The 26,841-nt window shown below is 41.1% G+C and overlaps 1 protein-coding gene across 4 annotated transcripts in view; it reads right to left on the bottom strand.

Annotated features, from left to right (window-relative positions):
- TEAD1 (TEA domain transcription factor 1) overlaps positions 1 to 26,841 on the bottom strand; it is a 158,612-nt gene that overhangs the window by 98,562 nt on the left and 33,209 nt on the right. For 3 of the 4 annotated variants that reach the window (XM_061999375.1, XM_061999374.1, XM_061999373.1), the window contains exon 2: positions 6,131 to 6,384. In XM_061999375.1, the coding sequence (XP_061855359.1) occupies positions 6,131 to 6,278 (148 nt within the window). In that variant the 5' untranslated portion in view covers positions 6,279 to 6,384. Of the gene's footprint in view, positions 1 to 6,130; positions 6,385 to 26,841 lie in introns of those variants that run through there. The other variant, XM_061999372.1, reaches the window with a different exon arrangement.

Genomic DNA, 26,841 nt, shown 5'->3' on the forward strand with positions numbered 1-26,841 from the left:
AAGAAGTGAGGTCAAATAAACAAGTATATTATTCCTTACACTATCAACATACAGGATTTTCAATTATTGTGTGCTCTCAGTATTCTGCAACCAACTAACACACTACATCAGCCTGATCAAGGCTGTTTTAAGTACCTCCTAGCATGACAACTCTATTTCTTAAGGCTGCAATTACATGATCACAAGTTCATCTTGTGAAATCAGTGCTGGAAGAAAAACGAGCTAACATAAATCATACTAGACAACCACCTAAATGTATCCTGGATGTTCTAGTAAGGTTGCATCACTTTCATGCCTACATGCGTCATTTCTAAACAAGGGTTTTACTAAAGGAACAATGTAATAAAGGGAAAACATCCTCTTATGCTGTTTAGTGTAGCCATTTGAATAGGGCTAGCCATTAAATTACTCTTAAGTGGTCAAATGCCTGATTCAAACCTGCCTTTGTAGCTTCCACTTAGTTCCAGGCAAGAAAAAAATGTTGCTAGTTGTTCCTCTAATACAAAGATACCTACTAAACAGTGGAAGATTTGGGCAGCAGCCATACAGTTTACTTGACATTTATTCCCATGATCAGTGACTGTGTGTGAGTTCTTCTTTATATGGATGACTGAAGAGAACACACTTAGACAGAGGACAAAACCCAAAGTACTAAAAAGCACTCCCAAAGGATGTCCTGCTCTTCTTCACGCATAATTTTTCAGCAGAACTTTCTAGTATAACTTCCCATTTCCTTTGGAATACATCATTCTCCTGACCCAATACAGACAAATGGTTCTCGGTGGCTGTGCCATGTGGGACTTTGCACAGCATTACTCACACTTTCAGATGTGGTGCTTCCCACAGCTCTTCTGTCTGCTTCCCAGGCAGGAGCCCATATCTTTATCATGTACAGCAAATTTTCTGCCTTATGAAGACACAGTCACTTTATCCCTAACCGCTGACAATTTACTCCTGAGAGACCAAACTAAAAGATTAAACCCTGTTCCCCCACATTTCAGAAATCCTTGACGACAAGCAAGTCCAATACCCTTCATATCTAATGCGAGCGGTGCCTATTGCTCAGCTCACAAAACCAGATTGCCTTTTTGCAAGCACAATATGCTGATGTTGCAAGAACATCATCAGATTGCAAAAACGTTTCTGGGCAGATTTGTTCATAATCTGAGTAATTTAAGTAGCAACTTTTCAAACAGACACTGGATCTTCGGACCTTTCTTTTCTTCACTTTTAACTGATTGCTCAGCACAGGCTTGCAGCCTGCCTTCATGCATGCACTGTGCCATGACATAATACAGTAAGCAATCACAGGATTGCAAGAATGTTTCTAGACAGATTTGTTTACAGGTTAAGAAACTCAAATAGTAACTTTCATAATAGGAGTCCTATCCCCAGTGCATTTTGTGTATGTTGCTGTGAGACCAAAAAGAAAAAGAAAAAAACCCAATAGAAAACTACAAGAGCCTATCTTTGTAGAATGATTGCAACAGCAGATGAATAAACATGCAACCTGATACTTCACATCTGGTATTTCACCACTCCAAATACCTTATTCGCATTCAAATATATTTAATACTCTGGAAATTTTATAAGGTAGTGATGCCTTTATAGACAGCAGTAACTTGCATGGAACTTTTAAAATTAAAAGCAACAGTAAAAATAATTTGTAACATGTTACTCTATTGTTCATAAAGCTAGTTACCTTGCAGTTTCCTAACAGAAACCCAGAAAGACACCTAATAATAGTGATTAACTACAGAACCACACAAGCCTACACAATAGTAAGAATAAGATTTCTTTTGCCACTGTACTAGTTCAAAGTTCAATTTTAATATTCAACTTACACAAGGTGCTTTGGAAATGAAGACTAGGATTACTCATCGTGCAAGAATTCTATCATCTGAGCAGAAATTCTTATGAAAGTATCATTTTCCCTTTACCATCCTGGTAAGGCGGGCCAAGAGATTCAGTGCATGACCTAATAAACCTACACAACAGCCTTGAAAGTCTGCTATGCATCTCCTCACATTAATTAGTACTTATTCCTCTCTGTGAAACAACTAAACAAGCCTCATAAAATTTTTAAGTTATCATCTATACACTCTTAAGTAGTTTTGTTGCCAAGGTGAATATCTCTGATAGGAATCACAATGACTAACTTGGATCACAACTGAAGAGCTGTTTGCAGGTCTCAAAATTTAAGATCAAACTGTTTTCTCGTCTTAAAGGTAAATGTCACCTTTTCTACCTTGAGGCTTAGTTAGCAATGCTGATAGTAGTATGTCTGCAGGCATTATTACACTTGCCTACAACTTACGTTACTTTGGCATTGTCTATAGACCTGCACTAAAGCTACATCTTGCTATAGCTGAATTTCAACAAAGAAGATGAAAACATCCAAATAGGGCCAAAACCATTACTGTGGTAACTCCAGCGACTTCAGTGTTACACCAGGGATAAAAGTAAGGCTGCATTTCAGAGCAGCTTTCATTTTTGTAATCTTTTCCAAAACACTCTCCCAGAGGCGAAGACAAGCACAGGCAAATATCCTGCCAATAAGTGAGTTCACAGGAATTGCTACAAGTAACTAAACTGTCAGCAGTAAAAGACCCAACAATTGCAATGAAGTACAAATACGGGACAGCCAATGCCCTCTAACGGGCTGGAGTTTTACTATGTACTGGATAAACAAGGACAGAGAAATTAATAAGAACTGATCTGTGAGAGGGAAGATAAATTATAGGGTATCTCACCTTGTACCACTGGATATTTGTCTTTTATCAACACTTCTTTTGAAATGGTATAGGTGAAAAAAAAATACCTTGCAAGACAAATGAAAATGGGTCTAAGAATTGAGTCTCTCCTCCATAGGCTAGTCAGCTGCTTCCACAGAGTGTGAACATCAATTTATAGATGTGTTCCTCTATCCTCTTTCAAGTCTTTGTATTTATCCCCTCTTCACCGTTTTTAATTTTTACTTACTAGTAGTCAATACTGTATTAGGAGCAACACCAAACCTGTAAGTCCATCATAGTCACAGGAACACACACAGATAGTGCTTTCCTGCAGCACACTCCCTCTCTCCCAAGAATGTCCAAACTATGGTTCCTGGAATTTGCCCCTCTGAACCAAAACAAGTGTCTTTGCTTCTTACCCAATCATTCCCTATAAATTTAAGAGTTTCATTAAGCTTTTCTTTTGTTTTCTGGGAGTTTTTCAAGGAGCCAGAACCCTGTAGGGATGGCAGGGTCAGCAGCAGCATGAAATACTCCTGGTCTTGCTCAGGTCAAGACTTTGTTCTTACAACCTGAGGATGCCCCAGGGCCAAAAAAAAGTGAAGACATCCTTTTCCCTCTCCCCAGCCACATCACCCTGCAACCCTATTCTGTGAGAGCATGATCTAAAGCCTTTTGTTCTCTTAGTCCTCTGGCACTGTAAGTTACTTTTTTGGGAAGACAAGGGGAGAGGGAAACACCTCCCCTTCTCATTCCTTCTTCATCCAAGATTACAGCTGTAGAGAAACAGCTGAAGTGATTCAGGCTGCCCAGAGAGGTCAGAGATGTCACTTGGTATCACTGGGGTGGCCATGCCAGCATGAGCCATACTGCTACTGGCCTGGTGGCACATGGGCAGGCACCCCTCGGCCACCCACCCCCCACGGCCCCTGGATTTCAAGCCCCCCAGTCCTGCTCAAGCAACCCTCCAGGTCCCCTGAGCCAAGTGACCAGGATCCTGTACACAGTCCTCCTAGAAATATCACATTTAAGGATGACTTAAAAAACCACCACAAAGAACAGTGAAGAAAACTCTGGCTTCTGCTTACACGAATGTCTTAAAATATTTCTTCAAGCAAAATCTCTGCTCTTCTCAAAGTCTCTCTGCAAAGATAAAAAGCTACAATTGCCTAACTTAATCCACGCAGTGATCATTCTATTTGCCTCCATAAAGATCACATTTGTCCCAGTGCCTATAATCTAAAGGAAATTTCTGTTCAAAAATGAAATGTTACTCTCGACCTTTTGTCTTACACGGTTCATGTATAACTGACACGTTACAATATCCCCCAACACCACTGAAGCTTAGAGATATTGCAATATCTCTCTTGTAAGTGAAATAAACTTGGTATGCCACTAAAAGGCATTAAATTATTTTCATTATGCCACACAGAATCTGAAACACTTCCACTGTTTTGATTTCAAAATCCTTGGAGAACAATTATGCTCTCAGGGCCATAAGACTCTATTAGAAAGTGCTCAGAAACCTAGCATGGTTTCAATAAATCCTCAAACACTACAAAGTAGTTACTCAGCTTGAAGAATGAAAACATGAGTTCATCCACTGCAAAGTCAGGATGTAAATTCTGCTCATATAGTGCCCTGTACTTCCTAGCACATTTTTTTCTTCCCGATCAGAGCAACCCTTTAAGTCAAATTTTCAGCATCAAATGCGCCAACCTCTTTTTTGACTATAAATAAACATTATTTGATTTGGTATGAGCATAAATATGAGACGTGCATACACACTTATGGCATTACATAGTTAGCAGGATTAATCAGTGACTCGATATGCATAAATAGTTTTATACATATATAATTTAACAAATGTTAACATTCAGGATTAGAGAACCATTAAATTGAATCGTCAGCTCTCAAAATGAATGGATAAATATGTTGATTTCTTTAATTTATACACCAGTACAAAGAACACTTCAAAACACCAAAAATCAGATTTCAGAGGTGATTACTGAGATTGTAGGGATCCCGATTTCAAGAAATGCACCTACTCTTATTTTGGCTGATGAGGCTCTTCAAGTCTAAGTAAAGCTTTGGAGCATAAATACACAATAGGCTTGTTTGTATATACATGTGTATGTTCTCCTAGAAAGAGCACAACCTTCTAATTAAGCAAATCGTCTCCCCTTTTCAAAGGAAAAAAACAACACCAAATGCAATCAAAACGGGGGGAAATGGGTGAGAAGGACAGGACAAGAGAAATTATACTCCCCTGTGCAGGGAGAGAAGGGCTGGGTGAGTGGAGAACTGAGAGATACAAAAGCAAACACACCCCCAGTCCCAGCAGGAAACCGAGGCCCAGCAGTTTTCTGCCAAGGGCAGCTGAGACGCTCCATCACAGCTCTCTTTTTCCAGACGCGCTTTGGTGTGGCCGGGGCAGGGTCAGACGGCAGCTGCGCGGGTAGTGGGGCCAGGGGGGAGGTGTGGGGGTCCCCTCTGCCCGCCGGCAGCAGCCGCAGCCGCTCAGGCCGTGTCCGTGTCCTTGCTGCCTAGCCCTGGGGCCGGGACACAGCTGGGGCAGCTGCAGCACCATCTGCTCGGGGCTGCCCCCGCCCCGGACAGCCTGGCCAGGTAGGGGCACGGGTGCCTGCTATGTAAGGCACCGAGACTCATCGCTCTCTGCCTCTCACAGAACCAGGGACCACAGCGAGGGCTCCGCTGCCCGCCAAAAGAACTTTAAAAACTGGAAAGAAAAAGCAAAGGGGCGAGCGGGAGGAAAGCTCTGGAGGGCAGCGAGTGCGTGCGGATGTCCAGGATCCCTCCACAGAGCCTGTATTTATGGAATGCCGTCAGCACGTCATCTGATTTATAACAGTTTGCACGGAGGGATGGGGAAAGGGGTTAAAAAAAAAAGAAAAGGAAAGGCACAAAAGCCTCCCTAACTTGCCTCTTTCATCAAGAGGCTTCTGGACACATCGAGAACTTTATCACTTTGCAATTTAATATTGCGCATTCTGCCAGGCAGTCACACAGAGTGCATTTCCCATTGCCCTTTCTTCACTATTTATTGAAAAATAAAGAAAAATGCTTACTTTTTTTTAATGCTCGAGGAGTGACACATCTAAAAGCTTCTTCTAAACATTCTCATTCAGCCATAGCATTCATTAAAGACACAGTTCTGCATCAATATTGCTTTCTAGTGCCAGTGGTGAAGGGACTGGTTCGGATGGCCCTGAGCAATGCATCAGCCCAGTTGAGCTGCCTCCACTTTACAGACTTCTTCAAGTTTTACTCCAAAAATAACAAAATCAGAAACAGGGATTTTGTGTAAAAACAAACAGGGCCTTACAGTTCTCATTGGGACAATTATTTCCAAAGGCTAAATGTGTACCACTTACCATACATTTTGCCTTCATCTGATAAGATGATTTTCCTCCTCCCACATGGTGGATAGATAGCTAGAGCCTCCTGAAAGCTCTGTTCAATGTCAGGGCTCCAGACACCTTCTGCATCATTGTCAATAGGTTTATCTGCAGAATCACTCATTCTTTCAATATCTTCGGCAGGACTCTCACTGCCGCTCCAGCTGCTGGGCTCAATGGTGATGGCTGGGGTCTCCAAGCCGAAGCCTGGAGTCTTCAAGGAAATAAAGCTGCAAAATAAACAAACAAACAACCCCAAAAGGCATTAAAGACATGGAACTCGAGGCAAACATTTCTGACTGCTTCCAATTCTAAGTTAACAGCAGCTGATTAGTAATGGCAACATCTGCATGGGAAGCATCCAGGAAAAGTAAAAGCTTGGCAACTGTTCCACGTCAAATCAGCAGAGGTAGAAAGACACGGCTGTCAGAAGGGGAACACTTTACCACATTTTCTATGTGCAATCACACAAGAGCATCAGGCTATTTTTCACAGACCATCCAAGTGCATCTTAATGCTGGGGAAACTTGTGGCACATAACACATTTCATCTGGCGGAAGACTGGCACTCTTAAAACAATGAGCCAGCTCCTCAAGCAGGGTAAATCATCATACTTCCACTGCCTGGAAAGGAAGCACACCAATTTATGCCACAATGACCACCAGAGCCTAAAACCACTTAAATCTAAAAACAAAAGCAAAAACCATTGTTCACATTCATCCGGATGTCAGTAGGGTAAATGGAATTACACTAGCGATGACACAGCTCAATGTGATTAACTGAGAAAGGCTGTAATTCTCAGATCTCACCCCCAAAAATAATACGATCAGACTCTGAGCTACATACAAACAGAAATCTTTAAAGTGATAATACCAGAGAAAGGAATTACAAGAAAAGACATATACTTTGCCTGTTTTAAAAGGTCTCTGTCACAGAACTATAGCAGAACAAAAATTACAAGCTTGAAGTTGCTGAATCAATTTAATAAGAAATAATTTAATATAGCTGCACCTGCTCACACCACCAGAGCAGCAAATCTGTCAGTGTTCCTTTTAGATTTTTGAGAGAAATACAACTCTGCTATAAAGACTTGCTCCAGGCAAAAAAAAAAGCTGCTATACAAGACCAAATTCACCTCTGGTGTAATTCTTCGGGAAGTCAGTGAAATAACACCAGGAACAGATTTGGCTCAACATGTCTAAGCATAATGCAGTTTTATTTTGAAAAATGGATAAGTTTGGTGGCTCTAACTGATCTAAGTGGATGGGAGGGAGTGTTTAAACATGCATGCATGAGCTGCATACGCGATTAAAAATCCAGTTAGTTGGCTATACACTCAAAAACCCCTGAACTATAACATTTTTATTCTGCTGGGGAAGATGAAAACAGACCCTTTGCATATGCAGGTGAGAGAGGCTTCCCCTTTGGACCCTCCACCTTCATGCTGATATGCCTCTCTGTGGGGTCTCCATATGTCATAAAATGACAGGCCTTCACCTCATAGAGAAAGAAGGGGAAGCTGTACATGGGAGGTCATGACAGCTCTGATGAAACACCTCTGGGCTGGAGAACTCCTTGAAAGATAAACATTTACAGCACCCTTACCTGAACTAACCAATCAACCAATCACTAGAGATAACCAAAACCTGATAGTCCGGTCCCTCAGAGGCTACAGTGCCTTGCAAAAAACCCCAACAAAACAGAGCTGAAACCAGGGTAACAGGAGTAGTCTCACAGTCTCAATAACCAACAGTACCGGTCTGACATCCAAAATACGGGTATTTCCACTGCTCCAGGCCCTAACAGGAGCTCAGGGGGATCACTGCATGAGAAATGAACTCCCAAGAACTTTATTTTCTTTACTTTCCTTACTCTCTACAAAGAGGCATTTCTTAACTTTACACTAGTTTAAACATTTCAGTATCTCTCAGGAAAATGTTAGTGCCCACCCACGGGTAATCTCAAGGCTAATCAGTGTCTCAAACGCCTTTTAATAACTGATAATGAGGGAGCAGATGGGTTCATAAGGAACCACACACAAATGATAAGTGGGTGGGAAGTCTGGCCACTTATTATCTGGGAAATCCAAAATGTACAAATTTTTAAAAGACTCATCAAAGAGAGATGTAAACCTTTGTAAAACAGTGAAACGCATCCTTCATAATTCTCAGAAGGCTGAAGGGTTGATTCAAGCCTTGCAAGATTTGAACTTCATGTGCCAGATTTGAATCTTGTACACAAGATTTAGCCAGAACATAAACGCTGCTGTGCTGGGAAAGAACTGGCAGAAACAATCATGTCCAGCCTTCACAAACAGGGCAAATTTTAGCTAAACAAGAGGTAACTGAATGTTGACTGTGATAATCGGTGGGGTTCAGTTTTACTGCCACAGTGCAGGGAAAAATGGCTACTGGAGATTCTATTGGCCCTGTGTGATCAAGACCATGATTTAGCCTTTCACCAGAAGACAGCACTGAGTGAGACTGTTTACTGGGTCAGTTCTTCAAAGGTGGCTCAAGGAGGAAATCCTTCCCCTTCTTTCTCCCAGGCATGACTATGCAACACACAGCACAGCCACAGGCATCTTTCACTCAGCCCAACCACTCTCTGCTTACAAAATCTGCCACAGTCATAGCCTCAAGTCTTATTATCATCCTATAAACCAGCCCTTGTTATTACATTATGCTGAAATAATAATTAAAATGCACACAAGGAAAACAGAGAGGCTCTAAATTAATTAATGCTACTTGATATTCATGTTAGATCCTGCATTGTGTTTATTGGTGAATTTTCACTAATGTGTTATCACCCTTCCCTTTCCTTTTTACCTACTTGGTATCATCTTGGGGCATTAGTAGCTGCTATTCCAACCTCTACAATGTAAGACAATCAAGTGTTTCTTCCAGAACATCAGTACAATAGAGGTGGGGAGCAATCTGCTGGAAAAAAACTTTCTCATCCTAAAGGTTGCTTTTAGTGATTTCCATTCTGGTGAATGCTGACACTGCAGATCAGGCTAGAGGACCAAGGAGCTAAAAAACTTGTATCACAGGCACTAAATGACTCCCTCTTATTTCATGAAATTAATTAGCTACTCAGTTAATCACTTCCAGCTCAGCTCTACGTATCAAAAGGCAATTCCACCTCCTTCTTAGTTTGAATTCTAAGGACCAAATTGTGCTGAAAAATTTCAGATCTGTTATGCTGGAATTCAGTGTGATTATCAAAAATAATACAAGCTGTCAATAGATGAGCCTTGTTGGAGACTTCTAATGAGCTATAAATCTCATGTGAAAAATGTGGATTTACAGTCCAATTTAAACAATTTTAATTTTTGTTTAAAGCAAGCCTTCCTTCTGTTAGTAAACTGCAAATCTTACAATAACAACTTTCAGTGGTGGAAGAGTTAATCACCTGAAGGCAATTAACTTCACCACTACCCCAGACTCCCCCCACCTCTCCCAAAAAGCTGAGCTTGCACATACTACAGATCAAGTTGAAGAGTTCTGCATTTGCTTTTTATCATATTAACTTTTAGAGAACAAATTTCATGCTTGTACTTTCTATTAACAAAATTAAAACACCTCAACACCACCCAGAAAACCAAAAAAAAAAAGACCCCAAAACCCAAACTAGATTTTGGCTCAACTACTTGTACTTTTTCTAAGATTGCTTAAAGCACAATGCTGCAGTTTAGGTCTCTTTTTAGATTTTCCCTTTTACCACCAGTCTCTGTCTCTCTCAGTATTTCAACACAGCTTCCCCTGTGCGTAAAGTTCTTTTAGTTGCAAACCTGAATGCATCTTTCTTGCAGTTGCTTTCTACTCTCTCCAGTTAGGTCAATTATAAGTACATCTGGGTTTCTCATGTAGTTATTAAGACACTTTTTCTATGCATGAGAGAAGTATGTTCCTGCCTCAAACACCACATTGTTACATTTAGCATTGGAGAAACTATTAGGGATAATACCGGGTTTTAGAAATACATTTTATAGTCAATCCTTTGATACAGCTTCATGAGGTACAAGATATGACTTATTGTCATTATGTTCACTCAGTAGAGTAACTTATTATTTTAAAAACTCAGAGAAACAAGAATAGCTATTGTTAGAGCTGATCTAACCAATGAATTTAACTGAAACCAAATGATAGTCTGCAATATCTTATCAAGGGAATGATTTCTTTGCTTGCATAAAACATTCTCTTATGCCTTCACTTTATGAGCAATGCAAACCTGGACTTGCCCAGAAAGTTGCTGCCCACAGACCAACAACTGAGATCAATAGCTCTTCGAAGGAGTGTAGGACAAGTGGAGATCTAAGGCCTTGATATGTTTCGTACATATCCTTCAATACTTGCACAATGAACTAACGTGGCCTTTCAAGAGCTGAACCTTACTTTACAAGATCTTGCAGAAATTAAAGAATTTTCACTGTTTGTTCAGTTAATTTACTTCCTTGAATTTCAGATGTTGAATGGTGCCTTCCCTGAGGTATCACATAACCCCTGGAAGAGGAGTAATATTCTGCAGGTATTGGTGCAGGAACATGAGAAAGACTAAAAACGTGCCTTGACTCTGAGAAGTATCTGAGAAAAAATTTTATGTTTCCTCAGTCTTCTAAATTGTGTCTGCTTGAAAGGGATCAAGTGCAGATGTTTTTGAGATGATCTGTAATGGCATCTGCAAGAATTTGCACGTGAGAAAGCACCAGTGCAGTTATCCACTCTGATCTTCTGGCTATGAATGGTTGCAGAAGGCTAACAATTCTTACAATCAGCCCGATATTTACAAAACACGCCTTTCAGAAAAATCTTATTTCTTAAGGTAAAAACTTAAGTGGTAGTGTTGAAAGTGTTGAAGTGGTAAATTACACTTTTAGGAATACATTTTATTTTTAGTTCATGAACAACTTCATCTTAGCTTCAGTTACATAAATACAATGGGACCAGTAATCCAACAAGCTTTTTATAAACATCAAGATGACAATAAGCAGATGAGTAAAAACCAAACTGATTCTAAATTTGCAGATGGCAGATTTTCTCTCAAGACTTAAAAAGTTACAGGGCCATGGGATTTTCCTTCTGCTTTGTTCAGCAATGCTAATCCACAGCTGGAGTGCTAAACTCTGGAGGGAATCCAGAGGAAGAAAGTTATCAGATCTAGAAAATATGACCTACCAGGAAAGGAATTAGGTTTGTTTAAATTTAGAGAAGACTGATGTTAGAAGATAACCACTTTCAAATAAGGAAAAGGTTAACAGCAAAGCAGAAGCAGCTCTTGGCCATTTCTGCCAAGCACAAGAAGCAAAAAGCTTAAGTTGCATGAAAAAAATATAGGCTGAGCCTTTGGAAGTCCATTCTGACCCTACCAACAGTCACACTGAAGAAGTGAACAGTCTGGGGTACTGCTGGAGGGAGAGAGGTTGTTAAGAACAGGTGACACAAACATTTGTCAGGAGTGATACAGCTATGCTTAGCCTTGTCTGAGGTAGAGGAACACATAGGGCATGGGGAAACCCAAATGCCCAAACAACTTTTGTCAGCTGCAGGGCAGAAATCCAGGGAATACCAGGCTTCCTACCACTAATGCCTGCGGAGCTACATGCTCCTTTGCTCTGCATGGCTTCCTTGCACAGCTGCTGAACAGTCTGCTGCATGAACATCACTGGTAAAAGCCACCTGTGAAGTAGCTCATCAAGACTGGCAGGATGGGGAGGGAGAGCCAATCCACTAGACTGGGGAGAAGAGGACTCCTCCTGCTGGTGCTCTCTGTGGCAGTTTTGGGAGATGAGGCTGCCTCATCCCCAGCCACTCCATTCTTCTCATATTGGATCCATATTTCTCAGGCTCTATGTACACTGCTTAAAATATGAAATTGGCGGAAAGCTTGAATTTTACTAGGATTTTATTCTTCTCCTTTGCCACTAAAAGTATCTTTGCAGTGTTTCTGCAAGTCAAGCAGTATGCTTAAGCCTAAACACAAATTCATACTCTGGATTTTGTAGCTGTGCTGTGTAAATGTGTGTGGATTTTTCCAATTCTTTGGACGTTTAAATGGCATTACTTTCAGGAAAACACTACAGATATATTCAAGCCATTTTATACAGGATTGATTTTTATGAGGAAAGGATATAACACAGTACAAAGAATAAAAATGTAAATCATTTACAGAGCATCCAATGGCAAAATCATTAACTTTAAATGACTTTATATTGTATTTTTATTTCAAGGTCTACTTACTAGCAATTATTCCCTCTAAGATGAAAGAGCACTGGGAGAGAGAAATGGTCCATTTCTAGGATAAAGTATTCCTTTAAAACTCAGCCAGACTAATTCTTCCATTCACTTTTGCCATTGAAATGAAATAAAAAGAGTTTTTCTCTGACTGCATGAACACTTCAGGGAGAAATTCTGATGCTGTGCTTTTTTGGCAATCAAATAGTTGCATGTAATAGATGCTTCCATGTACTTCCTATCATTCATATAAACTAGTTTTGTTCTACTAGGATTGAAGTACACCATTTCTCATTTGGGATTCAACCTATTAAATAATTACAAGCTGCGTACTTTAGATTTGTCTTTGGGATCTGTGAAGGAATAACATGATCAGTACATCTACAGTTACACCTGTGAAAAGCAGCACAATGGGGTTTTTCTGAAGTGGGCACATTATGCAGTGAGTGAATTCAAGCACTACTTTCTCCTTCTCAACTACTACACTGAAGGTATACATAAAAGCTGCACTCAGACAGTGCCATGCCAGTGTGTAAAATACCAAACACAAGTAACTTAACATGAGTAAAGTGATCGTTTCCTTCAAATATAACTCTGTGCCCCACTCATCTGGGAAGATTTACATGTGCGTTTTCACAAACTGTCAGGAAACTTACCAAACAAAGAATGACTTAGGTCTGCAAGAGTAGGCAGTATATAGGCCTAAATGTGAAGTTAGGATTATATGAACTATTTCTAAAAAGAAACAATGCATTCTCCTTGAATTGCTCTCTTTTTTTTTTTTTTTTTTGCTTATAGAAAAGGATTACTCAGCAAAGAGTGGGCTGATACTAATACATAGGAATTCTTCTCTTTGTGAACAGCTTTCCTTTCTCCACACTTTTTATCCAACTGAAAAGAGTATTTTGTACCACTCTGAGGGAATAATACTTTTTTCCCAAAAGTTGCTTTTGTTGATATATAATTACTGTTTAAGGATGCCGAGTCATTTACTCCAGACTAATTTTCTTTTCTGTTAGTTTTAATTTCATACAGTTAATAAAATGCTTCACCTTCTCATCAGTGAAACAACTGCATTCTGGCTGTGACTCCAGCATGCTCACGGACTGTGTCAGCTTTGTTCTGGCTCACCAGGATGCCTTCTGCAAGCAGCTACAGCTTCAAACCATCCACAACATCTAGCTAACACCCAGCATTCCGGCATGCAAAGTACTTTGTAAGGAGCTACACGTTACACATGGTCCATGATCTGTACTGATTACCAAGTTATCACTGGGTAGGTGAATCTTAAACATGTCCATTGTGAATCCCTATCTCATTATGGTCACAGCTGCTTGAGAAACAATTCCTTTCTCATGTGATACCGAAGCAGTCACATTCATCCTAGGTGCTAGCGCTCATTTATGCCCAGCTGGTTTCAATTATAAGGGTGTTTCTGGGATTTAACCCAGCTCAAATACTGCATTGTGGTGGTAACCAACAAAGATTATTCTAAATATGAGTTGGCACGCAGTGGAATGAAGAATAGCGAGTGTTGTGTCTGACTAGCTTTTGCTAATTACCCACACGAAGCAAAGCAAAGGGTCAAATATTTACCAGCTCTCAGAAGGAGAAGCCATTCTTCCTGCAACTGCAGGAGGTGACTGTGCAACAACCCAGCTGCTGTGCTGGGCAGCAGGAGCTGAACATGCACCTACCCTCACCCAACAGGGATGGCTTGTGAACACCAACATCTATTACCAATGTCATGCTGTGGTGTGCTTAGTCCAGCTGTATTCCAGCTGTGGCTTTTGTATAGCAAGAGCTGCTATATTGCAAAGGGGGGAGTGTTAATATTTCACCCATTTGTGGATTACTTAGCTTTTAGAAGAATTCTCTGCGACCGAGGGAGATGAGCCCACACCCGGCAGCGCTTCACTCCAGGGACAAGTGAAATGGTTTGGACTGGCCAAAGGACAGTCCTTTGGCACTGAGAAATGCCAGTCCTGAAACTACAGCACTGCAGCTCTTTAAGAAACACTACCCAGCCCTGAGACGTCTAAGTAGAGGCCATAGTATAGTCCTTCAGGGTCAGCTCTGCAGCCACTGCTTCACTTGGGGCATGTTTATGGAGTGTTTGTCAGTTCACTATAATTCATTCTGTTGCCATAACATGTGAACAGAAAATAAAACCTATCAATAGGCTTTTTTTAAGTACAAAACTGGAAAAAGGGTCACAAAACCAGATGCTGTTCTTTCTTATACTCAACAACTGTCTATTCCTTGAATGCCTTAAATTCAGTCACCCGGTGGAGGTTGAGGCAGGGCTTCAGTCTGTACAGAGGCTCTGTGCCTCCCCACTGACTCCAAAAGTTATGAACTACAATATAAAACCCCAGGGAAAAGAAACACTGGCCCTCCTTCATCCCTAGTGGTGTTCATCTCTCCCTATTCCTACATATACACAACTTTGTCATCCAGACCTGGACACAGACACAAACACCGCAGATACCTTCAGAGCAAGCCATCTTGTGCACCTAACAGTGGGTTTGCCACTGCTTCAGTCCCATCCACCTGGGAGTATGTGAATGATATTAAGTACAGTCAATGGTTTTCATATGTGCAAACAGACAATCTCTTCTTTGTAGTTTGTTGTAACTGCCTTCCTACAGCATCACTAAGCATGATTAGTCATTTTGTACCCCAAAAGCCAAGCTGGAACTATTAATACCACATACCAAGTACTATAAATATTAGAATTAGTTATGTCCTTGATCTCTGGTGCATTACTAGCTTCCTGCTGGGATCACATATGACCCGTTGCTCACACATATGATGGACCTGGCAGCATATCATTCTGTCTAGACATAGCCCTGAAACCGTTTGTTCCCCTGGTTCCCTAAGCCTCCCCAATTTTATTGGAGTCCCCATGTCACATAGGCATTTGCAAAACCAGATCCAGTCCTTCACACTCACAGCTCTCTTATTCCATTCCTGGCATATGACTAACTAGTTTTCTAATCCAATATTAGATGTTTCTTTTTTAGTAACTTCTTTTCAGGATGAAAGCATTTTTTTCCACAATGGCTGCAAAAAGATGGGTGTTCACTCTAACAGCTCTAAGTAAGGTGGGAAAAGGGACAGAAAATCACCTGCTTGAACAACTTTATGTAAGTTTGGTCAGGAAAAGGAAAACCAATGCTATTTCAAGGGTGGTCCAACATCTGACTGGTTCATATGTAACATAAAACTTTCGTCTATATAAAAAATATTTTATATAATGATTTAAGTATTCTGTTAAAAAGGTACAAAAAATGCACAGTAAAGTAAAAGGTTCATTCATTTACCCAGGTGCATTTGTTTAAACAAGAAATAGCCACAAGATTAACCCTTTTCCTGCTCCAAGCTGAAGAAGGGCCCTTCTTTCATCAAGTGGGGAGAAAGGTGATTTTCAGACTAACAACTGAATTGACCAAAGCCACCTCTGGAATCCAGCGCTGGCACCTTTTGTCCCTCAAGCCCACTTGTTCTCTGCTTTGCAGATGTTACACAAACACTCCTTTGAGTAACTGCAAACACACACACATGTACTGTCTCAAACATCTGTTGAAAGAGCTAAATTTTGGCTGAAATTCATCTTACAAGTTAAGAAACTCTGCCAAACACCGTCAAGAAGCTCAGTCCCTCTAAAGCTGCTACGGAATTTTGTGAATGCCTTGTGCTCACCTGAATGCGCTGATTTCATACCAGGCAAAACCAGGAGAAAACTGTTTTATTCTGCCTTAGTGTTACTACTTGAGCTACCGCCCCAGGCTCTGATTCTGCAAACACAGAGCCATTTTCTACATATGAATAATCACTCTAAGTTTAATGAAGCTCCTCACATCTCCATTAGCAATTGTTTTGGCTGGAAAAACGCCCTGCCTATCAGCCCTGAAGGAGCCTGGAAACAGAGGAGTGATAATACTGGGAGGCTCACTTTGGGAAAGGCTGTGGTTTTCTGGTGATAGGACACAGACTCACAAGACCAAAGGGAAAAAAAAAGAAGATGGGGTGAAATCACAGCACCGCAGCCCTCAGCAGGGATGGGATTTAATCCCAGGTTTCTGGCCTTGTTCTTACTGTCTCTAGACAGAAAGAGATTTCAGAAACCAGCATGTGAGATCAGAAAGGACTTGGGGTCCATGTCAGCTAGTCACAACATGTCTAGTGGCTTGTCTTCATCACAAGCCAACACTGGAAATCCCACCTTGTGTTTTTGTGTATAAGGAAAAAATCAAAGCAACAATTTTGTTTGCAAGTGCAGAAGCTGTCAAACAAAAATATTTTAATTCATTTTGTTCTCCAACTGCTAGAAGTAGTGTTGTGGCCAAATTACCTGCCAATTTTTAAGTCTGAGGTGTTTATCTATGTAGTACAAAGGAAACCTATGTAAGGAAAGGAGCATTACTAATACAGCACTTTCACCCTCCAACTTCTTTCTCCAACACTTGCGTCTAACATTTATCCTTCCACAGGTGGTGAATGCATTGTCATCAGCTTTACTTTGTCCATATGACTGTCTCACATAGGTGAAGACAGATCTATAGCTTGCATTTTGACCATAACTGACAATTTATTTCTGACATCTCAGAGAAAGATTGTCCTTAGAAGTAAGGATGCTTTTATGCAGCAGGACTTACATCTTCTAAAAGGGTGTAGAAAACACTCTCCTGCTGAGATACTGAAACAATCCCAACCTGCAGCAATCTTTAATTGCTAAACATGAGCAAAACCTACAATGACTAGCTGCAGCATTTTCAAAGCTCAATATAATAGCTATGTAGTTATTCTGCACTTCTCTTGTAGTTATCACCTGTTGAGGAAGCAATTTCTGTCTTAAGCTCTGACTTATGTTTCCAGTCTATTTCAACTCCTTGTTCACTGTAGTTTAATCCTGCTTCAGGAGGTGTCAATTTTCCACAAAAATAACTTTGCTGGCAACCGTTAGAATTGCGAATTCACTGGACGCCGGCAGAGTTGAAAGAAAAAATAGCACAGTCCAGGCAGCAGAAAACAAAACATATATAAAAACTCAAACAAAAAGTACAAGCCTAGGAACTAATCCTTATAATTCTACTGGACAGAAATACAGATTTCACAGTGCACTCTTGTTTCTGCCACAGCACCCCTTCCTCCCCTCTGCTCACCAGTCAGTTTCACAGGCAATCATCATCTCCCTCACACTCTACCTGAAGAACAGCTTGCCTGTCCAAGACCTCGCTTCTTATTTCCATCTCTGCCAGAAGGCCCAACTGCCTCTCATGAGCCACCCTGATAAAGCAGTGCATACCTTCTGGTGAGGCAGAGACCCTAAAACCAAGATCTTCCCGAGCAGGCTGGATGTGTGGGAGCAGTTCCATGCCTAAGCTTAGCAGACCCTTGCCATTTTAACACCATCCTTCTGCCGCACTGCAGCTGGAGCTGTTTCTTGGAAAGGGAGTGTTGGACTCATCCAACCCCACACAGAGGTCTGTGCTGGGGATTTTCACTGTTGTCTGGTTGCTCATGCCTGGGACTTACATCTGTCGCTGCCACATGTGGAAGAGTAGGGTGGGAAATGAGCACAAACAGAAACCCTTGCAGAAGGAAGCCTGTCCAAAGCAATGAGGAAACCCACAGAGTACATTAGAGAAACAGAAAGCAAATATATGGACATGTGTTGTTCCTTACTGCTCTTTGCCTGGAACCTTCCACATCCTCCCTGTACATCAGTCCTCTGTTTGGCAGGGGGGACACAGAAGGGAGACGTACCCCTTCAAGGTTTGTTTTAGTTCTCTCTACATGGGCAATTGCCTCAACAGTTAGGTCACATTTTCTCCATTTTCGAGAGCCAGAGCTACCACTGTGCCCTCAGACATCTGTGTGCTGCACGCCCAGGGCTCCTCTGTCACAGACTCGTGCAGGCCACATGCCTGGTCAGGCTCCTGTCTGCCAGAGCAGACCTGGCTCTCCCCTTCAGCACCTGCTCCTGTGTGGACAGGCAGCAACCAGCCAAGGTGCTCAGAGGATCCACGGGCACATCTAAGCCAGAAGACCAAGTGCTGTCACCAAGGTGATGTAAGCCACCCACTGCAACCAATTTTACTGCATGTTTTCTCCATAAGACTCTGATCAGGTTCAAAAAGACCTGAAGCAGTTGTATTGGCTACACGTTGCATGTGCTGCTCCTTGAAATGGTGCAAGCACTGCAGGGTCCAGCTTAGTGCTCTGAACAATGTGGGCAGAAATACCTTCTCAGAACAATGCTGTTATTTAGGCTGCAAGGTCTCTGAAGGAGATAGAATGTGGGCTTTTTTTTTCATATAGTTTTACCATCCTAATTGAGTTCTTCAGGAGAAAGTTTTGTAGTAGTATGAAGATATATGAAATTTTACAGATTCCTCAGGGAACAGAGAGTATGCAGTAAAATGCCAATAATGTCTTCAATGACAAAAGAAATGTGTCTCTGTCCACATTGGTCAGCAATACCTTGCTAAAACTGGCTGATAGTAGCACTATCAGCTATAAATACAGTGCCTCCAATACAAGTGTTATTTAGTATCTGAAGGTTAGGCAGTATTAAAATCTGTTTATGAAGAACAGTTAATGCCTTTATGCATGCACACAGTCCATACCAAAGTGTTTTGTCAAGCTCAGAAAAAGACAGATTCAATTATTTATACTTTTAAATTATGTTTAATCACATTTGCTCTTCAAAATTACCTCTGTTTTTGGTAATGTTTTCTCTACACAAAAGTTCCTTTAAGTCAATGGATGCTTTTGTTGTAAGGAAAACTGAACACTTGTGGCATGGTTTCCCCAATATGTTTCAAATTAGAGGCTTGGGGTAGTTTCATGTTGATAGTTGAGACTTCAAATTTCACAACTTAATTCACCATCACAAAGCACCATTAAAACCCTGCACTTTTTTCTTTTTAAATTTAAGGTTGCAGGCTTTCCAGTTCTTAAAGGGTAGACTTCCCTTTAAACTAGAATAAGTTCTGGACTGTCATGAAAAGCGAGTGTCAAAATGGCACGTCTCTGGGAGATCTGACTACTAATCTCAAACTATCCAGCGGTGTTTCTAGTGAATCTAACACTTCGAGAAATGGATTAGAGTGCCCTTGATTCTTCTCCTACTTAGCCATTTAAATGATATGCAATTCTTTAAACCTTCCTATGCTTTACCATTTGGCATATCCTCTTTGCTGAGAAGCTTGTTCAGGCTGTGATCCAGCGCATTCAAAACCAAGCAGGCTATTTTCTACTTACTTACAGTTAAATCCTTGGAAATCCTAGGCAAATGTATCTCATTTCAGTATTTTTGTTATTATTTTAAAAAGAATATTAAAAAAGAAAACAGAATGATCTAGGCAAAAAAAGAATGACCCAGAAAGGGAATGAGCCAGGAAATGACCCAGAGAAAAGTACTTTGACTTTCTTCCTCAAACTAGAAGTTGGTTTCCTCAAATAACATTTTAAAAATTGTATTTGAATGTGTTAAAAAGCAAAAAACCAAAAAAAAAAGCTGATAGCTGATGAACATTGCAATAGAAGTAAAAGCTTGGCTCTTGGTAGAGAAACATTATGACTCAGAGCTAAGGACATTTATTTTTCATATTTGAATTATTTTTTGAACAGCATTTCCTGGCTCAATGTCACTGCACCACAGATAGATATGACAGCAGATAAGCATATGAGATTTTAGATCAACAAGAATGTTACTTCTACAATGAATGTATTTGTAGTCAGAGCTCAAAAGCAGTTTTATTTCTGCTCTGTATGGAAGATGTTGTATTACACGCTGTTTTACTAATACACTTTTCTTTTTAAACAGAGTGTAATTCAAATTTTCTGACACTGCAGCTGCAACTCGATAGTTGGATTTACTAACCATGTGGATTACAGTAACTCTTCAATTTTCTTTCCCTCTCTAGCTCACCTTTCTGCCACCTTGATTTATTTCTGTTTCACAGCTGTGCCTACCAAATGATTCTTACTCTCACTCCACACTTTCCCACCTCTTCCTGCAGCCGATCCAAACTAAAACACAATTTTTCTGGGAATGTGAAATTAAAGAACTCTCACAGCAAGAATACAATGCCCAGAATCGAAGAGAACAGTTTACCTGGGGGGAAGGGTGCAGGGAGACAACGATTCACATAGACAAGACCACCAACAAAAAAACATCCTGAAAGATGGAGGTTCAAATTTAGATAAGTTAAAACATCCTCAGTTCAGAATATACCATCAGTAGCCACTACAGCACAGCAATACCTCTCCCACAGATTCTATAGAATTTATCCACCTCCAGTACTTACAGCATTAACCACTCTAAGGAGTAATTGCTTGAGTTACATGAATATAGTCACAAACCTCAAATACCCTGCTCTCAAAATCGGTATTGCTGCTGTTACAACTGGCACCAGAAAACCTTAGTAGCACAAATACGATCCAAAACACAAATCAATCCAAATAAATAATGAATACCAGATCAAAACAAAGCAGAGAAGAAGTGAGCACAGAGGACCAACAAAATTAAATTAATAGGTAAAATACTGATGCAAACTGAGGGAGTCTGCTCTCAGCTCCTTCCCCTGAAGACCTCTCCACAGCAGTACAGATGGGAAGGAGACCCGAGTGCAGGCAAAAGGCATGCTTGAACTCTGCAGGCTTGTTCAGCCCTGTGCCCCATCCAGCAGACAGCTTCCTCTCCGTAGCATTACACAGGGCGTCAAAAAGGCAGAATGAAATTGTAGCCTTGTGTTTACGTATTAATTACAGAAAAGTTACTTAACCTTGAGCTATATCCTAATGTAATGAGCTGGGGCACTCTTAAGTCTCTCGGAAAGGGAGCTTAGGGCAAATCGTCTGGCTTGTCTTCTGAGTAGCCTTGCCCTTGAGTCTTTCTTTATAGGTACTCTAGACACTACCCATCAAAGGCAGGCTCTGACAGACCAGTAAAATGTGTAACTTTCAATTACAGGGACTCTGCACTTCCAGAGCAGCCCAGCTGCCAACCACACAGAGATTTGCAACGATAACAATTATAGTTAAAAGCACCGCTACACGTTTGAATGCATTTACACGTTCTCCTTTTACTCTCTATTTATTATTAATGGCAACTCAACTAAGATCAAGACCCCAGTGTGTTTGGCTCTGTGGGTGTACAGAAGGACAGCAAGTTCTTGCTCTGAGGAGTTTACAGTCCAATTATAAATGATAGCAGATGGAGGGTAAACATTATGAGCGATTCTGCTTTTCATCAGGAAATTTAACTCAAGTAACAATTTTTAATCAGACAGAAACAATCACACATTGAATCATGTACCCTAAGCTAGGCTACAGGCATAACCTAGTCAATCTTATACACTGTGGTGACAGCAGCCACTTTCAAGACAGATAATAAAGTCCAGGAAGATTCAGGGCCACCTGTATGGAGATTTTGCAGGAAGCAAACAGGAAATGTACCTTTGTTTAAGTAAGTCATATTCACATATGAGTCGCATAAACATGTTTAAATCCATGTTTACATTCACCAAAAGACTTGACGTGTAAGCCCAGCACAAGCTTCTGATAGTGTTTTGGCTTACTCATATTTGTAGGTGTCATCTCTAAGTCCACCAGAAATTAGCTGCCTGTGTAACTTCATACTAACCCAGGAGAGAGGTCACAGCTGACTGTTACAGATCCTCATTTAAAAAGGGATTTTGAAGCTTTAACTGATAAAATTTCTCCATTGTAGGTCTATACTGGTCATTCACTGGAAACTGTGGTCTTATCTGCTTTGCACACATTGAAACTTTGCACCCATCCTCACTGTGGTGGCACAGTCTGCAGACCAGTACAAGAGGTACCAGCCTCTGTGTGTCTGGGTCTGAGCTGCACACTGCCATTTGAGGAGCCCCTCAACAGCCGTCATGTAGGATAGCACTGGGGGCTGAGCTGCAAATAACAGTATGTGGGGGAACAGCTCCCATGGAAAACTCAAACATTGGGGAATAGGCTTCTACAGTAGAGAGAGGCCCTTGTGGCTGTAGCTTCAGAAGTGGGCACAAGTGAGGAAGGACTCTTGTATCTCCTAGACTAAGCTGAACCTCGCTTCTTAGATTACAAACACAGCTCTCATCTCCTTCTGATGCCTGGAGCAGGATAGCCCTCTTGGAGGCCATATCTCAGTACTGAAGAGCACCAGAGACTTAGAAGCTGTGCTTGTAAACACAGGTGTAAAAGATGAATGTCACACTAGGACTTCATCTGCTGTATTTCCTACTGTTTTACAAGAAGATTTGGCCTTTGATCCTGCAGACTGTCCTGTAGGACTGGAGGCCTGCTGAGCCCTTCCCTAGGAGGGCCTCTTGCGCAGAACCTCGTGCTGGCCCTTATTCACAAACAACCACCAACCCGCAAGTGCAGGAGGTGCCAAGCACCACATTTTCCACTGAAGCCACCTAGTATCACAGGGGACCCACCACTCCTTAAGGACAAGAACTGCGTTTGTTCGCGTGAGGCACAGAATCACAGATTTGACAGAAAATGGGCAGGTAAAGGTCAGATTCTCACAAGTGCATGCAGCTGTTTTAGGAAGCCAGAAGTACCTAGAAAGCTACTGATCACTCATGTCCAGTTGGAAGAAGGGTTATTTGTTGCACCACACTGAGGGAATGACTGCATTAGCTAAGAGTCCTGTGCTTAAGATCCATTTTGTTCCCACTTGTATATTTGCAAACAACTCATACAACAGGAGCAAAGGTCTTTATGGCTCCCTCATTTCCAAGCCCCCTCACTGGCTACCTTTTCCTGCTTTCCACAGCTAAAGACACCTAAGGCTACTCTGACCCTTCCCCATGCAATGAAAGCACTGTATGTCCCACACTGCCAATAGAGATCTCTTTCTTCGGAAGTATAGCTTTGACACATCTACGCCAGCTATGGATACTGCAAGGGCCAAATTCTGGTTTTCATTCTCTAATGCTGTCAAATACATGGAGGTTCACTCTGTTCACTCCAGTTCTCTGCGCTCAGCCTGCATGGACAGCTGCCTCACTCAGGCTTGTAGTTTTGAGGTCCATGCAGGGAGAGCAAGCTATTCTCCCGGAGTAATAGTACAAATAGAGGATACAATTCAGAACACAAAAGGGTCAGGAAACCACTTTACTGCTGAAAAAAATAAAAAACTCACTTACATGAAAATTGGACAATCAATCTTTTAGGATTCAGTCTAGTAAAAAATAACCTCAGTGACTGATAGAGATTCTACAAACCTCCTTACTCCTGTGCTGGTTGTGGCTGGGATAGAGTTAATTTTCTTCATAGTAGCTGGTATAGGGCTGTGTTTTGGATGTGTGATGAAAACGGCGATAACGCAGGCATGCTTCTGTTACTGCTGAGCAGGGCTTGCAAAGAGTCATGGCCTTTTCTCCTTCTCATCCCCCCCAGCAAAGAGGCTGGGGGTGCACAAGAAGTTGGGATTGGACAGAGCTGAGACAGCTGAGTCCAACTGACCCAAGGGATATCCCAGACCATATGACATCATGCTCAGCACAAAGCTGGAGAAGGAAGGAGATGTTTGGAGTGATGGTATTTGTCTTCCCAAGTACCCATGGAGCTTGCTTTCCTGGGGGGTGGCTGAGCACCTGCCTGCTCATGGATCCAACATGGATCAGCCAAAGAAAGAATTTCAATGTCGAGGTTACATGTCTTCCTAGATACTGTGCAAAGAGAAAAAGTTTATACCCTTGAAAGACAGAATAATAATTTGAATTAGAGGTAACATCAGAGTTAGACAATTGATGTAGAAAAGAGAAGCAGAAGATCTGAAAATGGCTTGAGGTATCACTACAGTAAATTTATGGTAATTTTAGAAAAAAAACTCAAACCATTCTTGAATCTTTTATTCCTTTCTTCAAATGATTTCAGATATTCTAGCAGGCCAAGGAAGAAAGCAGTGAGGATATGGGCATTGATGACACCAAAAAGAGTTGGCTGCCCAAAAAATCAGCACCAGAAATTGAGGATGAAATCTCAAAGCCAAGAAGAATGTTTTCTATCTCCCATATTGTATTTGTGAATTAGATTTTCTGGGAGGCTCCCGCCTCTGCTGTAACACACAAACCAGCTCATGACAGCCCAGCTCATCACCAGGACTGATCCAGAGGCAATGGAACTTCACCTGAGCAGCTGTGAGCTGAGAGGCATTTCTCACCAAAACCATAAAGCAGAGCTGTACAGTGGGACCTGGTGATGCTGATTAAGGAAGCCACAAGTGGCTTCTTGTTGCCTTGCACACTCCACTACATCAGTTAGGAGCTGGCAAAAAAACTTTCCCTCTGGCTTTCTCAGACTTTCAGCATACTCCAAGTAGGGAAAGGGCACTTCAGTTTGCAGTATCACATGCCTGGCCTACTCTCACTCAGGTAATGAAGCTTCTAAAGGACTATCGGCAGCAAGTCAGGGCTAACGACATAAACTAGGTAAGAGTGGAAGAATTTAGACATGAAATGTCTGTTGCTAGGCATTGTGGGTCAGGGAGAGCTGATCCTGAATGATTCCCACCAGTTTCAGTGCAAATTCAACAGTGGATACAACACTTTTGAAAAGCAGCCCAAGACACACGAGACCCATATGAATGGCCTTAGCACTGGACACACTGCACCTCCACTTCACCCAGGAAATGGCACTCAGTGTAGGCAATGGGTGCAGGTTTTCCTTAATACATGGACTGATTTCACAGGAATCTTAAAGAACACAGGAAAAACTAATTCATGCACACGTTGCTGCACTGCTGGAAAATACGATGAGTTTAATCCTGAAAATTAAAGAAAGTGTCACATCTTGTCAGTGACTTCATCCTCACTGTGGAGCACAGAATATTTAACTTCTACATGCTATTCCAACAAAGTTGTTCTGATTTTCAGGTAGTTTGGGTTTTGCAAATGGTCGGACACAATTACGAATTATTTGCATGAGGGACTTTCCCAGGTATGCTTTATAAGCTCACCAAGATTTCTGAAATTGTGTCAGTCTTCTCTGTCTCACAGTGAAACTGTAAGATTTCTTTCCCAAGGACTTATCTTTGCACAGTATTTTGCTATTAAGTGAAAAGCTTTTATATAAAAATCATATCAAAATCAAGTATTTGCATCCCTATGCCCTGCCCTTTCTCATCTTTTTAGTGTCTTTCTCTCACAATTTTAATGTCATAAGTTCTGCAAACAGCTATTCTTTGGGCAAAAATTAGGAAATGTTCTTTCCAGGCATTTAGCACTGAATCGTTATCTGTGTCTATGAGCCCACTGAGATTTTCACATAAATTCCAATTGCTTTCCCACTCCACTATTTTTCCATTCTTGAAGATGGTTGTTGCACAAAGGACTGTAGGATTACGTTTTATTTTATTTTCTATTTATTTCTTCTGCTACATAAATGATCTATTTCTGTATGGTACTGTTTTTTTCCTTTCAATGATTTACTTTCGCATGAAGGTGGCGGAAGGAAAAGCAAGTTTTGAATATGCAAGTAAATACCTAGATAACTGCAGGAATAATCCAGTAAAGATGCACCACAAGATGGAAATCAGAAATAAAAAGAACAGTATGCAGATAATAAAAACTGTCTCTTGTTAGACACATCAGGAGGCTGCTGTGACCTCGGACCTATGGTCACAGAAGCCAAAATCCATTAAAACCTGCAGAGAAGTCGCAGATTTGCACTGAGAACCCCACATTAGAAACTCTGCTATTATTTTCATTCTTGGTTGATGTTTGAATGTTTAACTTAATTTTGGCTTTTGCCTTTTTTTTTGTTTTTAAATGAACACTTAACTAATGATTTCATTACAGCCTTAAGGATGGCTTTGTTTCATGTGCAAAGCAAACATTTAGTGAAGGATGGCATTAAAACCACACAAGTAAATGTTTCACAGAGATAGCTTAGACGCTACAGCACAACAAGTAGTTAACTTTAACACCAAAAACCTAACCTTTGTGCAGAGATGCCCGATTTGACTCCCCCATCTTTTTTTTTTGTTCTATTCTTTTGCTTGCAATCCTATTCAAAACCACAAAGAAACATATTAGGAACAAAGCAATGTTCTCAGCCCCAGAACAAGTTCTGATGCCCAGTTTTCCAATAGGGTGTTGCTAGTAGTGAGCTGGCTAAATATAGTTTACTCAAATAGCCTTCAGCAAGTATGGCAGAGCGTAAAAAAAGGGTAAGGGGAAAAATCTATCTTAGACTCTTAGCAACTACTGAAACAGCAGAGCATACTTTTGACCTCAAGTGTTTACCCAATAATTCACCAGAAAGTAAATAGAAATTATGACCTCTCAAATGGACATTTATGCCCAGACATCAAGCTATCAAAGATTTCTAATCAACTTCATAGAGGAGTATGCAGTCATTCTTTAAGATGAACAGCCACGGAGCCAAAATACGGAGAGATGCGGCAGATTT

This window comes from Colius striatus, chromosome 7, assembly GCF_028858725.1.
Source record: "Colius striatus isolate bColStr4 chromosome 7, bColStr4.1.hap1, whole genome shotgun sequence".
Lineage (NCBI taxonomy): Eukaryota > Metazoa > Chordata > Aves > Coliiformes > Coliidae > Colius > Colius striatus.